At 44.5% G+C, this 17165-nt stretch overlaps 1 protein-coding gene across 9 annotated transcripts in view; it reads right to left on the minus strand.

The window, feature by feature from the left end:
* The window catches only part of LOC132402220 (latent-transforming growth factor beta-binding protein 4-like), a 217568-nt gene that overhangs the window by 113007 nt on the left and 87396 nt on the right, over positions 1-17165 (minus strand). For all 9 annotated transcript variants that reach the window (XM_059984970.1, XM_059984967.1, XM_059984969.1 and 6 more), the window contains 6 exons: positions 10602-10704; positions 6850-6900; positions 5054-5176; positions 1478-1642; positions 673-834; positions 322-402 (listed from right to left, as the gene is read on the minus strand). In XM_059984970.1, the coding sequence (XP_059840953.1) occupies positions 322-402; positions 673-834; positions 1478-1642; positions 5054-5176; positions 6850-6900; positions 10602-10704 (685 nt within the window). The remainder of the gene's footprint in view (positions 1-321; positions 403-672; positions 835-1477; positions 1643-5053; positions 5177-6849; positions 6901-10601; positions 10705-17165) is intronic.

The following is a 17165-nucleotide window of genomic DNA, read 5'->3' on the forward strand; positions in this document are numbered from 1 at the left end:
TTTGGTGTTTCTGTGGCTTCAGTGATCAGGAGTTCCCATTGACCCCTACAATTAAGCAAGGGGTTAATGGACCTCAGGTTGGGAACCCCTGGTCTAGATCCTGATTTGGTGAGAAGCTTCAGTCTTTTGAGGTATTACAAAGGTGTTTGCCTCTTGCTGGCCATTCAAGTACATCAAGGACTGCCGGAGACTGAGGCTAGGATGCTTCTCCTAACAGAAGGTTAGATCCTTATTGTACTGATTATGATGCTTGATTACAAGAGTTCCCTTTGCTTTAAAAACAGATCATTTCATGAGATTTTTGGCTATGAATCCACGCACCTGGGGTTCTTCTCCAAGGCAGGGCCGTGGTGGTAGTTGTAGGCAAAATGGCGATAGTTGTCATCTCTCTCAACCTGGGAGCTTTACCAGCAATGGAGAGAAAATGAGAAAGATTACTACTGCCCTTTTCTGGGACAGATCCACAACACTGATCTTCCACCCAACCCTGAAAAGCTGCCCACAATTCGCCCTCCAACCATCTCCCAGGCACTTGAACCTCAACACCTCATCATTGACTGAATGTCCCAAAGACCTTCTCCTTTCCTGCAGCCTTACAATGCCCTAGCCCACCCACTACCACACCGTCCTCCACTGCCCTGCCTTTCCTTCACATGCCCACTATTACCGTACCCACAGTGTGCCTGCCACGAGGTGCCAGGGTGGTGGTTTGCCGCACTAGATTCACCCGCCCTCTGTTTTGGCTATGCTCTTCGTTCACCCGGTTGATGTATCTGAGGTCTGACCTGGTATAGTGGTAGCCAGGTCCAGCAGGGCAGACTTCCCGGAATGCACCTGTAGAGGCAAAGGTGGAGATACAATTATGTAGCTCCTGCAGTTCTCTCCCCACTCCCTGTCCTGAACATTCCCTCTGCTTTTCTCTGTTCAATCTCCCATTCCTCCTCTTCCTCCTGTCCACACCACTCCCTCACTTTCGCGTATCTCCTCTCTCCCCCCTCCCAAACGCTGTGTTCCTGCTCACCTCCCTCCCCCCACCCCGACACTTTTACTGCTTCTATTTCTCTCCCAGACCCGCATGTTCTTTTCCATAACCCTCTCCACCTCTCTTTCCCCTCTACGTAAATACCCTGCATCTGTTCACTCAACAATTCAGAAACAGCTTCTGCCAACCGATTTCTGAATGGACAATGAACCCATGCACACTACCTCACTGCTTTTTCATTTCTATTTTTGCACTAATTTAATTTAACTATTTTATATATATATACACCCACTGTAATTGACATTTTTTCTATTATAATGTGTTTCATTGTACTGCTGCTGTAAAGACAACAAATTTCATGACATATGCCGGTGATATTAAACCTGATACTGATTCTGATCTCCCATCGCTCACTCCCTTTCCCCATTGCTTCTCTCACCTGTACTCTCTGCCACTCTTTCCCTCTCGTCCTTTCCTCTCCTGCATCCAGCTTACCTGTGCCCAGGGAAGGACACCTCTGGCAGTTGGGACCCCAGGCTTTCCCTACGCGACTGCAGCAGCAGATCTGCTTGGTGATGTTCTGTACAACGGGCAGGGAACAGAACCCACTCCTCCAAATGCGGTAACAGGGTCCCCGGGTCGGTGAGATAACCTGCTGTGCTGGAACATTGAGACCCCAGTGAGCCATTCAGTAAACACAAGCAGTACTCACACCATCACACTTTAAAAACTCTCACATTTTACCATGCAACACCAGCTGCAAGCAACAATGTGCTGGAGTGACTCAGCTGCTGGTGAATCTCAGCCACTTCTGGCTGGTGGCCAACGATCTAAGGAAAACAACTGAATACTTTGTTAAACACTCTTCTTCTGGCAAACGACCACGGCAAGCGATAGTCTTTAACTTCCCTTTGGACTTGGAGGCAATTCAATGTGGCAGAACAGAGGCAAAGCGAGGCAGTTGCTGAGAGCGAGGAAGACCTGAAGTTCAATCGGTTTAAGTTCTGGGTCAAATCGAGAGGGTGGATTCCAGGCCCCAGAGCATATCGAAGCAACTGAACCCGATATTTGGATGAGGGTTTAAATGCTGGGCCAGATGGAAAAGCTCACAGGGTGCTGGGGTTGGAGGCGAGGGACAGGCCAGTTCAGCTTGCTGCTCCACAAGGTTTACCCTGCTCTGTGCTGAACTATGGGTCTCGGACTTCAGTTCAATTCACTCTTTGCTAGCGGTTATTGTCTGAATGATCTTTTTCTCTCTGCACATTGGGAATTTGATAGTCTTCTCTTTTTCAACGGGTTCTTTTGTGTTTCTTTGTTTTGTGACTGCCTGTAAGGAGATGAATCTCAAGTCTGTATAATGTATACATACTTTGATAATAAATGTACTTTGAACACCTGATGCAAGTTTTGACTCACATTGTCAACAATTCTTTCTCTCCACAGATACTGTTTAACCCACTGAGTTCCTCCAGCAGATTGGCTCTTATTCCAGATTCCAGTAGTTGCAGTCTTGTGTCAGCAAGTAGCAAGTGCAAGGAAACTGTTTCTATCTGGGGGAATAAGTGAACCAAATTATCCTATCCCAACATCTGATTGGAGTATTGTGTGCAGGTTTGTTCACCTGCCTACAGGAAAGATGTACATCAGTGTACAGGAGAAAACTTGCAAGGGTGTTGCCACTTGTAGAAGACAAGAGTTATAAGGAAGATTGGATAGGTTAGGATTTTATTAATTGGAGTGTAGAAGATTGAGAGGAGATTTGATAGGGGGATGGAAATTTGAGGGGCATAGATAGGGTAAATGCAAGCAGGCTCTTTCCACTGAGGTTGGGTGGGACTACAACCAAAGGTCATGGGTTAAGGGTGAATGCAGAAAAGTTTAAGGGGAATGTGAGGGGAGACTTCTTCACTCAGAGGGAGGTGAGAGTGGGGAACGAGCTGCCAGCATTAGTGGTGCACACGAGCTCAATTTCAATGTTTGAGAGAAGCTTGGGTAAGTACATGGATGGTAGGGGTATGGAGGCTATGGTCTGGGCGCAGGTTGATTGGAGTAGGCAGTTTAAATGGTTTGGCATGGAATAGATGGGCTGAAGAGCCTGTTTCTGTGCTGTACTTTTCTATAACTCTCACTCACACACACACACACACACACACACACACACACACACACACACACACACACACACACACACACACACACACACACACACACACACACACACACACTCTCTCTCTCTCAGAGCCAACAGCTTGGGTTGAACTCCCTGTAATCTGCATTAAAACATTCATCATACAACTGTTAGAAATCAGGACTCCCACATGAATATACAAGTCCTCATGACACTGGCTGAGCCCAGCCAGTGATATCCCACTGCATTCTGCTGCTGGTCACACAGAAAGGAGTTTGTTGAAATTTCCCACGGTAATCCCCCCTCCCATCCAGAGGGATCTAGGATCTATTCACCCTTACCACAGGGAGAGGACAGTAGAACCTGTGCAAGATCATACGACATAGGAGGAGAATTAGGCCATTTGGCACATCAGAACTGCTCTGCCATTCCAACGTGGCTAGTTAATATCATGCTCAACTCCATTCTCCTGCCTCCTCCCTGACTAATCAAGAACCTGTTACCTCAGCTTTAAATAAACACAATGACTTAGCCTCCGCAGGCATCTGTGACAATGAATTACACAGGTTCACCTCCCTTTGGCTAAAGGAGTTCCTCCTCATCTCCATACTAAATGGACGACCCTCTATTCTGAGGCTATACCCTCTCATCCTAGAATCCTCCACCATAGGAAACATCCTCTCCACATCCACTCTATCTAGCCATTCAATATTCGATAGGTTTCATTGAGAATCCTTCTCATTTTTCTAAATTCCTTTGATTATAGGCCCAGTGCCACCGAACACCCTTCAGACAATAACCCCTTCATTCTTAGAATCATTCTCATGAATCTCCTCCAAACCCAGCACGTCCTTTCTTAGATAAGGGGCCCAAAACTGCTCTCAATACTTCAAGTGAGGCCTCACCAGTGCTTTATAAATTCTCAGCATTACCTCCTTGCTTTTATATTCTAATCCTCTTGAAATGAATGCAAACATTGCATTTGCCTTCCTCACCATAGTCTCAAACTGCAAAGCAACCTTTCGGGAATCTTGCACAAGGATTCCCAAGTCCCTTTGCATCTCAGATTTCTGAATTCTCTCTCCATTTAGAAATAACCTAGGCCTTTATTCCTTCTCCCAAAGTGCATGACCACACTATATTCCATCTGCCACTTCTTTTTCCATTCTCCCACTCTGCCCAAGTCCTTCTATCGCCCCTCTGTTTCCTCAACACTGCCTGCACCTCCCATCTATCTTTGTATCATCCCCAGACTTGGCCACAAACCATCAATTCCATCATTTAAGTCATTGACATTAAACCTAAAAGGAATCATCCCAATACAGACTCCATGAAACAACTCTAGTCACTGACAGCCTTTATTCCCACTCTTTGCCTCCTGCCAATTAGCCACTACTTTATCCATGCTAGAATCTTTCTTGTAATATCATGGGCTTATAGCTTGTTAAGCAGCCTCATGTGCGGCACGTTGTCAAAAGCCTTCTGAAAATCCAGGTACACAACATCCACTGACTCTCCTTTGCTTATCCTGCCCGTTATTTCTTCAAAGAATTCCAGAAGATTTGTCAGGCAAGATTTACCCTGAAGGAAACCATATTTAACAGCTGATTTTATCACATGTAGGTCTGATACAGGACCAAGGGGAAGGGTCTGTAGAACCTACATAGTCTGATACACAGGATCACGGTGTTAGTTAGTGTGGTGATATTTAAAATACTGTTCTCCATTGAGTATACTTGTCTAAATATTCTCCTTCTGGGTGCTCATTAGTTTCATCTGTTATAGATGACTCTATAGGTACAGCTTGCCAGGAGGAGAGTGGTGGAAGGTATTTAGCAGCTCTAGAAGGAAGTCTTTACAACTGTGTGCAAGGTTAAGGATGTGCTGGAGTTGCCCGTGCTTCCTGGGGAGAACTGTGTGAACTTGTCAGCTTGATCACTTACAGATGCACCGGCTCTTGGAAGTATCTTGGACGTAGCCGGGGTTGCAGACGCAGCTGTAACTGCCTCTCATGTTCATGCACTTGCCGTTCTGACAGATTCTTGGCGAGCTGCACTCATTGATGTCTGCAAGAAGCAGGACAAAAGATTTAGGCTCTGAAGACTGTGGGGGGGGGGGAGCACAGGGTTAAAAGCATACTTCTACTTTCATGTTTTATGAGAACTACAACAGTGATGGTTGGGATTTCTGAACAATTATTTTGTACTTACATTTTATGCCCAGATCATTTTCAGAAGAAGAAGAAAGATGCTTAAGGAAGGGCCTGGATTTGCCATCTGTTTTAACCATCTACTCTATAATCCTTACTTGTTTGTTGTTACTGGAACAGTCCGTTCCAGTAGAAGCATTATCATGTAGTACACGCACTCAGAGAACAGCGGCAGGATTATTCTGTCCACTTCCCTTGGGATTACAGCCCATCATGAACCCGAAACGACTCTCACTAATGGGGGAGGGAGGTTGGGAGGAGGAGATGGCACCAGAACAGATCAGGACAGAGTTGTGATAAAGAGCAGGTAGCAGAAGATGGGGCCACTTTCTAACTTGGTATGGTGTTCACAGAGGTGGGAGTTGTTGCCCGTGACCACCTAACGTAACACCCTGATCAAAATTGGCAGTAGGTTCACATCTTCACAAAGACTTGTGCCGAAGAATGACCAAATATGGGAGGAAACGGGAAGGTTTTGTTGGATGAAGTAATGAGTTACGGCCTTTGTGGCTAGACTCTACCTCTCCCGTCTGATATTTCAGTTTGGCTCCGAATGGCTCCTATAAGTATAACATGGCAAGCGTGGAATTTCATCCATAAATAACAGGATACAAATTAGTTGGGAGGAATGTGCAGAATGTACAGGACGTGTAGAAAGTGGCATAAATCAGTGAAGGCAAATACCTGCTCTCTTTGCACTTGTCACTGAGAATGAGGGAATGGGATTTTCCAAATACCACTATTAATCTATGAGCCCAGATGCTTCTGGGCTTTCTCCAATGACTTCACTACTGTACGCGCTTCTATCCTCCCGACTTTTACAAAGACTCATTTACCCTGCAAACTGTATTGTACTAGTAGGATTCCAGCTCCTGCTGTATTGGCCAGTTAATGAAACCATCATTATTCTCCCTTGCCGTACTCTGCCTACCCATTGAAACGCCGCTGTTGATTGGGAAGTGTTGGACGGCAGTGATGCCCGCTGCAAGTCAGGGCAAAGAAAACCACATCTGATCAAACATCTCCTCCTGCCCACGCCCAGACTGTGAGAGCTTACGATATTCCCACCGCTGCCTGTAAGGAGTTTGCACATCCTCCTCGTGACAGCCTGGGCTTCTGGTCTCCTCCCACTGTCCAAAGACGTACCTGTTGGTAATTAATTGGTCATTGCAAATTGTCCCGCGATTAGGCTAGGATTAAATTGGGGGAATGTTCAGCAGCGTGGTTCAAAGGGGTGGAAGGGTCAATTCCACATTGTACCACAACAAGTATTCACATAAACGGATTATCGCACAGTGTATGTCCTGTCCGGGGCATTAATGGGCAGGTGGACCAAAACTCAGGACAGAGACTAGCAGGTGTCCCACCACATCCCCGTATGAAATCATTTCTCATGAGGTGAGGCTTTGATATGGGGCCTACCTCGACTTGCTGAGGTTACTGCCACCCAGCACCATACCGCATGAGTTACCCAGGGATTAAGTGGTGGAGGAACAGGCTCCAGAACCTCTGGTGTGCTGACTACATTACCTTGACATTCACCGTCAGCTGTTTTCTGAAATCCTTGCGGGCAGTCACTTTCTGCAGAATAAAGGATCAGATTATTAATGAACAAAGAGGAAACAGAGAATTTATTAACGACTGAACCCAAGACACAATGAAGCCTCAATCTAAAGCCCAAAGCCATTGGCCTTGAGGTGGGGGGGGGGGGCACAAGGTGTCTTTTTGTCCCTGGACATCTCAGTGCTGCAGAAATCTGGCTACAGAGCTCAGGATCACAGTGACTGAAGTTCAACAGGCTACATCCTGAGGTGGCTCCTCCCAAACAGCAAAGCCTTTGACAAGGTTCCACATGGGAGGCTGGTCAAGGTGGTTCACTTGCTCGGCATTCAAGGTGAGGTAGTAAATTAGATTAGACTTTGGTTTTGTGGGAGAAACCAGAGAGTGGTAGTCGATGGTTGCCCCTCTGACTGGAGGCCTGTGACTAGTGGTGTGTGGCAGGGATCAGTGTGGGGTCTGTTCTTGTTTGTCAACTATATCAATGATCTGGATGATATTGTAGAAAACTGGGTCATCAGATTTGCACATGATATCAAAACTGGGGGTGTAGTGGACAACACAGATGGCTCTCAAAGCTTGCAGCAGGATCTGGACCAGCTGAAAAGGACAGATGTAGACGTGTGCGGTGTTACACTTTAGAATGACAAACCAGGGTAGGACTTAAACAGCAAGCCACAGGGCACTGAGGGGACTGATCTGGGAATACCGCTCCATTATTCCTTGAAACCGATGTCACAAGTAGATGGGGTCATAAAGAGAGCTTTAGGCCTTCATAAATCAAAATATGGAGTACAGGAGATGGGATGTTATGTTGAAGTTGTTTAAGATGTTGGTGAGGCCTAATGTGGAGTATTGTGTGCAGTTCTGGGCACCTACCTACAGGAAAGGTAACAATAAAATTGAAAGAGTGCAGAGAAATCTTACAAGAATGTTGCCAGGTCTTGAGAACCTGAATTATAGGGAAAAGTTAAATAGGTTAGGACTTCATTTCTTGGAAAGTAGAAATTGAGAGGAGATTTGATATACAAAATTATGAGGGGTATAGGTAGGGTAAATGCAAGCTGGCTTTTTCCACTGAGGTTGGGTGAGACTAGCAATAGAGGTTATGGGTTAAGGGTAAAAGGTGAAATGTTCAAGAGGAACATGAGAGGAAACTTCCTCACCCAGAGGGTGACAAGAGTGTGGAACGAACTGCCAGTGGAAGTGGTAGATGTGGGTTCTATTCTAACATTTAAGAGAAATTTGGAAAGGTACATGGATGGGAGGGGTAGAGGGCTCTGTTACAGGTGCAGGTCAATGGGACTAGGCAGACTAATAGTTCAGCACAGACTAGATGGGTGAAGGGTCTGTTTCTGTGCTGTAGTGTTCCATGACTCTATGACTCTACATAATCCTCCATGGTCAATAACTTCATTTTTGGAACTGTTCCCAACAAACAAGTCAGAGCAAGAGGGAAGTGGAGGACATGATGAGGGACACAGAGGCTGGAAGAATGGGAGATGGTTTAATGTCAATGGTGAGAAGGAGGGAGAGGGTGAGAGGGTGTGAGAGATTAGGATGGAGGGGTGATATAGAAGTGAGAAATTGGGGTGGGTAAGTAAGAGAGGCTGTGAGAGGTGGGAAGGGTAAGTGAATGATAGAGGGGAGGTGAAGATCTCATTAGAACATTTTCCAGAGGGGCGCTGCTGTATAGAAATCTAATTTCTCTGGTCTCTGTATAGGTAGGACCCTGTAACAAGTTCTGCGGAAGTATCAATCTGCTCATGATCGACAGACCTCACATATGAGAACTATGACTTTTTGAACCAATGATCTCTACGGATAACAGGTCAAATAGCTGTGGGCCTTCATCCTTGGGTACGCTGTCCTTGAATATTTGCATGCTGTAGTGGTCATCAGAAATCTTAAACCTCAATTTTTGGGGACACTGCTAAGATTCTTGGCAGTTTGGAGGATCAGAGGGATCTTGGGATCCGAGTCCATAGGACACTCAAAGCAACTGCACAGGTTGACTCGGTGGTTAAGAAAGTGTATGGTGTATTGGCCTTCATCAATCGTGGAATTGAATTTAGGATCCAAGAGGTAATGTTGCAGCTATATAGGACCCTGGTCAGACCCCACTTGGAGTACTGTGCTCAGTTCTGGTCGCCTCACTACAAGAAGGATGTGGAAACCATAGAAATGGTGCCGAGGAGATTTACAAGGGTGTTTCCCGGATTGGGGAGCATGCCTTATGAGAACAGGTTGAGTGAACTCGGCCTTTTCTCCTTGGAGCGAAGGAGGATGAGAGGTGACCCGATAGGTGTATAAGGTGATGAGAGGCATTGCTCATGTGGATAGTCAGAGGCTTTCTCCCCAGAGCTGACGTGGCTAACACGAGAGGGCACAGGTTTAAGGTGCTGGGGAGTAGGTACAGAGGAGATGTCAGGGGTAAGTTTTTTACTCAGAGAGTGGTGAGTGAGTGGAATGAGCTGCCAGCAACGGTGGTGGAGGTGGATACAGTAGGGTTTTTTAAGAGGCTTTTAGATAGGTACATGGAGCTTAGTAAAGCCTATACATAAGCCTAGTAATTTCTAGGGTAGGGACATGTTCAGCACAACTTTGTGGGCTGTAAGTTTTCTATGTTTTCTATGCATTTCAAGCTCAGCTTCAGTGCTTTGGGGAGAGGAGAAATGAGATAAACATTCATTCATGAGAAGAAAATTTGGATACTTGGGCCTCTTCTAGTCCAAGTGTCCTTCAATCAGGTCAAGATCAGCTGTGTGTTTATGTGCTATCCCTTGTAATACTGATGACCAAACTCTTTATGGCAACAAGCCACTTGAGCATGCAGGACCTTCCTATGCCACCTGTCTCCTCCGTCCCAAACCTGTGGAAGATACTAGCAGAATGGTGGAAATCCGAGAGCGACGGGGGGGGGGGGGGGGTGCAGAAGTGAGCTCAGTTGCTGTTACTAAGGAGAAGGTGCTTGGGAAGCTGAAAGGTCTGAATGTAGATAAGCCACCTGGATCAGGTGACTGCACCCTAGGGTTCGGAAGGAGGTAGCAGAAGAGATTGTGGAAGTGTTAGTACATTAGCAGTGACCTTTCAACAATCACTAGGTGCTGGAATGACTCCAGAGGACTGGAAAATTGCAAATGTCACTCCACTCTTTAAGAAGGGTGGGCAGAAAAAGGAAGAAAATTATAGGCCAGTTAAGCTGACTGCAGTGGACTCAATATTAAGGCACTGTAATGCCTTAATAGTAAGGCATAGACTCAATAGTAAGGCATAGACTCAATAGTAAGGCATTGGACTCAATATTGATGAGGTTTCAGGGTACTGGGAGGCACATGATTAAATAGGCCACAGTAGGCATGATTTTCTAAAGGGGAATGCTTGTCTGATAGATGTATCAGAATTCTTTGAGGAAATAACAGGCAGGACGGACAAAGGAGAGTCTGGGGATGTTGTTTGCTTGGATTTTCAGACGGTCTTTGACAAGATGTTTCAGGTAAGATTGCTAAACAAAATAAAAGCCCCTGGTATTACAGGAAATATACTAGCATGGATAGAAGAAGATAGGTTGACTGGCAATGGGTCTGCTTGTAACTGCACCACTGTGTTGCCAACACAGTGTTGGGAAAGATGCACAGATATTACAAATATCTTGAGTATGAGGAAGACATGAGCTCACACAGTTTCGAAGATAACTTACAATGAAGTTGGAGATCCATGCTTACCTGGAGACACCGGGCACTCGCTACACTCCGTCACTCCCCAGCCTACTCCTCCTCCTCGGCAGCAGTGCTCCAGTGTCCGCAGCCCAGTCAGAGGGGAAGCACACTGACAGCATAGGGAAGGAAAACATCATTATAGGGCCGGCTACATCTTCAAGGGCGCTGTATCCAGCAATTCAATTATTAACCATTTCTTTATCGAAAATCTGGTCGAACGGTGTCATAACAACAACGTCTCACTCAACCAAAGGGCTGATTATTGACCACAGGACGAAGAAGTCAGAGGTCCATGAGCCAGTCCCCATTAGGGGTTTAGAGGTAGAGAGGGTCAGTATCTTTAACTTCCCTGGCATTACACATTAGAGGGTATGCTCTGGGGCCAGCATGTAGGTGCCATCACAAAGGCAGCACTAACAGTTGTGACTCTACAGCCACCAAACTCCTGAAGCGACTTGGATAGCTTCACTCACCTCAATGCTGAAATGGCTTCACAACGTATAGACTCGACATTTCATGTCTCAGTATTAGTTATTTATTTATTTTTTATTATCTGCACGATTTATTCTATCTTGCATTTTGTTTGTTGTTAGTCTTTATTTATAGTTTTTCATAATTCGATCGTATTTCTTTATTTTTCCTGTAAATCCCTGAAACAAAATGAATCTCAGGGTAGTATATGCTGACATATCAGACCATAAGAACATAAAGTACAGCAGCAAAATAAGGCCATTTGGCCCATCATGTCTGTTCCACCATTTCATCATGGCTAATCCATTGCCTTCTCAGCCCCAATCTCCTGCCTTCTCCCCATTTCCCTTCATGCCCTGTTTAATCAAGAATGTATCAACCTGTTCCTTAAAATGACTTGGCCTCCACAGACCCCTGTGGCAACTAATTCCACAGATTCATGACTCTTTGATTAAAGGAATTCCTCCTCATCGCCACTTTAAATGGACCTCCCTCTATTCCGAGGCTTTGTTCTTTGGTCTTATAGACTCTCTCACTGTAAGAAGCATCCTCTTCAAACCCACTCTATCAAGGCCTTTCAACATTTGATTGGTTTCAATGAGATCCCCCTGAATTCTAGCGAGTACAGGCCCAGAACCATCAAGCACTCCTCACATTTTAAGTCTTTTAATCCCAGAACCAATTTTATGAAACTCCTTTAAACACTCCAGTGTCAACACATCCTTTCTTCAATAAAGGCCAAAAACTGCCCACAATTCTTCAAGTGAAGCATCACTGGTGTCTTATTAAGCCTCAACATCTCATCCTTGTAACATATACATACTCAGGTAATGAATTTATTTTGAACTTTGAAGTTTAAACACTATGAGGATTAAAATTGATCTCCTTATCCAACAGGAAAAGTAATAACTACTAATTCTGGGTTGTTTCACATATTCCTTCACAAAGCTGGCTGGGTACTTCCATGCTTGAGGCACCCTTGTGTATCAGGCCGAGTTTGATGAGAGTTTGGGTTGACATGCTTCCCCAAACATCAGTGCATTTTGGATCAATGCAAGGGATATTGGACCAGGGCCTCCTAGGATGACCATTTTGGGGCAACCCTTGGAAAATATGGAGTTCCCAGTGCATTACTGGACAGGAGCCTCAAATTACAACAGCTTTCCTCCTTCACTGTCCCATCCCAGCATTGCACTTCCATCGACACCAAATCTCCATGCTGCATCACTTCCTTTGAGTGCCCAAGCTTAAGCTCCAGCTCTCTAACCACCATCACCACCATCCATTCAAACCAGTTTCCACTCCAGTCATCTGTATACCCCCGTCAGTATCCTCATCTCCAACCACACCCCACTGCACAGCTAAGGTAAAAACCCGAACCTATTGCTCTGAGCCCACATGCCCAGAAGCTCACCTTCAGAAGTTTCAATCATTATATCCATTTATAATTGCTACAGACAGTCGCTATTTCTACTGGGGAATGTTGGCCAGATCACAAGATTATATTAATGCTTTCCTCAGCCTGAAGACACACACAATGATTCAGGAACAGCTTCTTTCCTTCTGCCATCCCATTTCTTTTTTTATTATATATTGAGGCACTGTGAAGAACAGGCCCTTCTTGCTCTTTGAACCACACCACCTGGCAATCCCCCGATTTAATCCCAGCCTAATCACGGGACAATTTACAATGACCAATTAGCCTACCAACCAGTACATCTTTGGACTGTGGAAAGAAACCGGAGCACCCGGAGGAAGCCCACGAGGTCACGGTGAGAATGTACAAACACCTTACAGGCAGCGGCGGGAATGGAACTCATGTTGCTGGTACTGTGGGTTGTGCTAACTACTACACTACCGGACTGCTCTGAAAGGACACTGAACCCTCACTACTTTTTAATTTTGATTTTAGCATTACTTATTTAACATATATATTTAATGTAATGCAGTTTTTTTCTCTATTAAAAGACCTTAAGATATAAGAGCAGAATTAGGCCATTTGGCCCAGTGGGTCTGCTCCACCATTTTATCATGGCTGATCCATTTTCCTCTCAGCCCCAAACACCTGCCATCTTCCCATATCCCTTCATGCCTTAACCAATCAAGAATCTATCAACCTCTGCCTTAAGTATACACAGCTGTTTGTGGCAAAGAATTCCACAGATTTACCACTCTCAGGCAAAAGAAATTCCTCCTCATCTCCATTCTAAATAGACGCCCCTCTATTCTGAGGCTGCGTCCTCTGGTCTTAGACTCCCCCACCATAGGAAACATCCTCTCCACATCCACTCTATCAAGGCCTTTCACTATTTGATAGGTTTTAATGAGGTCACCCCTCATTCTTCTGAATTCCAGTGAATACAGGCCCAGAGCCATTAGACGCTCTTCATATGACAAGCCATTCAATCTTGGAATCTTTTTTGTGAACATCCTTTGAACCCTCTCCAGTTTTAGCACAGCCTTTCTAAGATAAGGGGCCCAAATGAAGTGAAGTCTCACCACTGATTTAAATAGTTTCAACATTACGTCCTTGCTTTTATAATCTAGTCCTCTTGAAATGAATGCTGGCATTGCATTTGCCTTCCTCACCACAGACTCAACCTGCAAATTAACCTTCAGGGATTTCTGCACAAGAACTCCCAAGTCCCTTTGCACCTAGGTTTTTTGTATTTCTCTCCTTTTAGAAAATAATCAACCCTTATATTTTTTCTACCAAAATGCGTGACCATACAGGTCCTGACACTGTATTCTATCTGCCATTTCTCTGCCCGTTCTCCTAATCTGTTTAAGTCCTTCTGTAACTTTTCTACTTCCTCCAAATTATATGCCCCTCCACCTCTCTACATAATGTCTGCAGACTTAACAAAAAATTTCCTTCCTGCCAATCAGCCACAGCTTTATCCATACTGGAATCTTTCCTGTAATACCATAGGTTTGTTAAGCAGTCTCCCGTGTGGCACCTTGTCAAATGCCTTCTGAAAATCCAAGTACACAACATCAACTGATTCTCCTTTGTCTAAACAACAACACACACAAAATGCTGGTAGAACACAGCAGGCTAGGCAGCATCTATAGGGAGAAGCGCTGTTGACATTTTGGGCCGAGACCCTTCGCCTAGCCTGCTGTGTTCTACCAGCATTTTGTGTGTGTTGCTGTTTGAATCTCCAGCATCTGCAGATTTCCTCATGTTTGCTCCTTTGTCTACCCTGTTTGTTATTTCTTCAAAGAATTCCAACTGATTTGTGAGGCAAGATTTTCCCTTGAGGATACCATTTTGATGACAGCCTACATTATCAGGTGCCTCCAAGTACCCTGAGACCTCATCCTTCATAATCGACTCCAACATCTTACCTACCCCTGAGGTCAGACTAACTGGCTTATAGTTTCCTTTCCTCTGTCTTGAAGAATGGAGTGACATTTGTAAATTTCCAGTCTTCCAGAGTCATTTCAGAATCTTGTGATTCTTAAAAGACCATTACTAATGCCTCCACAATCTCTTCAACCACTGCTTTCAGAACCCTGTGGTGTAGTCCATCTGGTCCAGGTGACTTATCTACCTTCAGACTTTACAGTTTCCAAAGAACCTTCTCTCTAGTTATGGTAACTTCACACTCTTCATGATACCCAACAGCTGGAACTTCCACCACACGGCTATTGTCTTCCACAGTAAAGACTGATGCAAAAAACTTACTCAGTTCATCTGTTATTTCCTTGTCCCCCATTACTACCTCTCCAGAATCGTTTTCCAGTGGTCCGATATCCACTCTCGCCTCTATCTTACACTTTATGTATCTGAAGAAACTTTTGGTATCCTCTTTAATATTACTGGCTAACTAACTTTTGTATTCCATCTTTACCTTCTTTAAGACTTCTGTTGGTTTTTAAAAGTTTCCCAATCCTCTAACTTCCCACTATTTTTTGCTGTATTTTATACCCTCTCTTTGGCTTTTATATTGGCTTTGACTTCTCTTGTTAGGCATGGTTGTGTCATCTTGCCTTTCGCTTTGGGACATATATACCTTATCCTATGTCTCTCGAATTGCCTCCAGAAATTCCAGCCCTTGCTACTCTGCTGTCATCCCTGTCAGTGTTTGTTTCCAATCAATTTTGGCCTGCTCCTCTCTCATGCCTCTGTAATTCTCTTTACTCCACTGTAATACTGATACATCTGACTTCAGCTTCTCATGATTTGCATTGTGCTGCTGCTGCAAAGACAACAAATTTCACATCCTGTGCCAGTGATAATAACTTGATTCTGATTCTGAGAATCCTAGCAGTTGAACTTACATTCATATGAACAGGTATGCGGGAGCTCATCTAAAAAACCTTTTTAATGCCACTGTTCCTGTCCATGTTCCCTGCGTTAATACATGTTCCACTTTCCAATCACAAGCAGGAGCGGGACCAACAATTTGTGGCTACTAAAGCGTTGTGAACTTATTGGTGTCACAGCTCAGTGGCTAATGCCTTTAGCACTCCTGTTACAGTTTACCTGACATTCAGCATCTGTTAGAGAGAAGAGAGGACATAGAGGGCGCATTGTCAGTTTACAAACTACCAATAGAAGCAAGGCCTGGCCTTCAAAATGCTGCCTTTGTATTAACAGGTTTTTTAAAAAGCACATTGACCAGCTGTGTATCAAAATTAGAACAATTGCCATGATATAGAGTAGTAGTTAGCACAACGCTTTACAGTACAAGTAACCCAAGTTCACTTCCTGCACTGTCTGTAAGGAATTTGTATGTTCTCCCCATGGATTTCTTCTGGGTGCTCTGGTTTCCTCCCACAGTCCAAAGATATACAGGTCGGTAATTTAGTGGTATTGTAAATGGTCCCATGATTAGGTGAGGCTTAAATCAGGCATACGACTCGGATGAACTGGAAGGGCATGTTCCATGCTGTGTCTCAATATAATAAAATAAAATAGAATGAAAACCAAACTAAAAATACTGCCATTGCCGAAAAAACGCAGAACATGGTACATCGAACATTACAGTACAGACCCTTTGGCCCTCAATGTTATGCAAAGATTAAACTAACCCTTCCCTCCACATAGTCCTCTATTTTTCGATCATCCATGTGCCTATCTAAGATTTTCTTAAATGCCCTACAACCACACCTGGCAGGACATTCCATGCAACCACCACACTCTGTGTAAAAAACTTACCCCTAACATTCTCCCCTACACTTACCTCTATTCATCTTAAAGTTTTGCGCTCTCATATTAGCCATTTCCATCTTGGAAAATGCTTCTGGCTGTCCACTTGATATATGCCTCTTATCCTCTTGTACACCTCTATCAAGTTACCCCTCATTATTAGAACTTAGAACATAGAAAAATACAGCACAGTACAGGCCCTTTGGCTCACAATGTTGTGCTGACCCTTAAACCCTGCCTCCCATTTAACCCCCCACCTTAAATTCCTCCATATACCTATCTAGTAGTCTCTTAGATTTCACTAGTATATCTGCCTCCTCCACCATCTTAGAAGAGGGAAAATTTAATCTGTTGGAACCATTCTGTTCTGGAATGGTAAGGGGAAATGTAACAACCCATGTGAAGGTAACTGAATTAGAATTTGGTTGTTAATTGGAGTCCAGTGAATTCATAGAGTCATAGAAAAGTATGACACAGAAAGAGGCCCTTTTGCCCATCTAGTCTGTGCTGACCCATTTAAACTGCCTATTCCCATCCATGTGCCTATCCAAATTCTCTTAAGTGTTGAAATCAAGCTCTCATGCACCATTTGCTCTGGCAGCTTGTTCCACACTCTCACGGCCCTCTGAGTGAAGAAGTTCTACCTCACGTTCCCCTTAAACTTTTCACCTTTTACTCCTAGCCTATGGCCTCTGGCAGTGGTCCCCCCAAACCTCAGTGGAAAAAAAGCCTGCTTGTATTTACTCTATCTATACACCTAATTTCTTGAAAGAAACATCAAAACACCAACCCATGACATAATGATGGGATTAGGAGAATGGACATGAATGTGTGGGAAAGAGGTGTGCAATGTGAAACAGTCACTGATCGGGAAAACCACTGGGCATTTTACAGTTCAAATCTTTGACACAACTGAAATATAAATGCTTGCTGTCTCAAAT

This window comes from Hypanus sabinus, chromosome 11 (assembly GCF_030144855.1).
Source record: "Hypanus sabinus isolate sHypSab1 chromosome 11, sHypSab1.hap1, whole genome shotgun sequence".
NCBI lineage: Eukaryota > Metazoa > Chordata > Chondrichthyes > Myliobatiformes > Dasyatidae > Hypanus > Hypanus sabinus.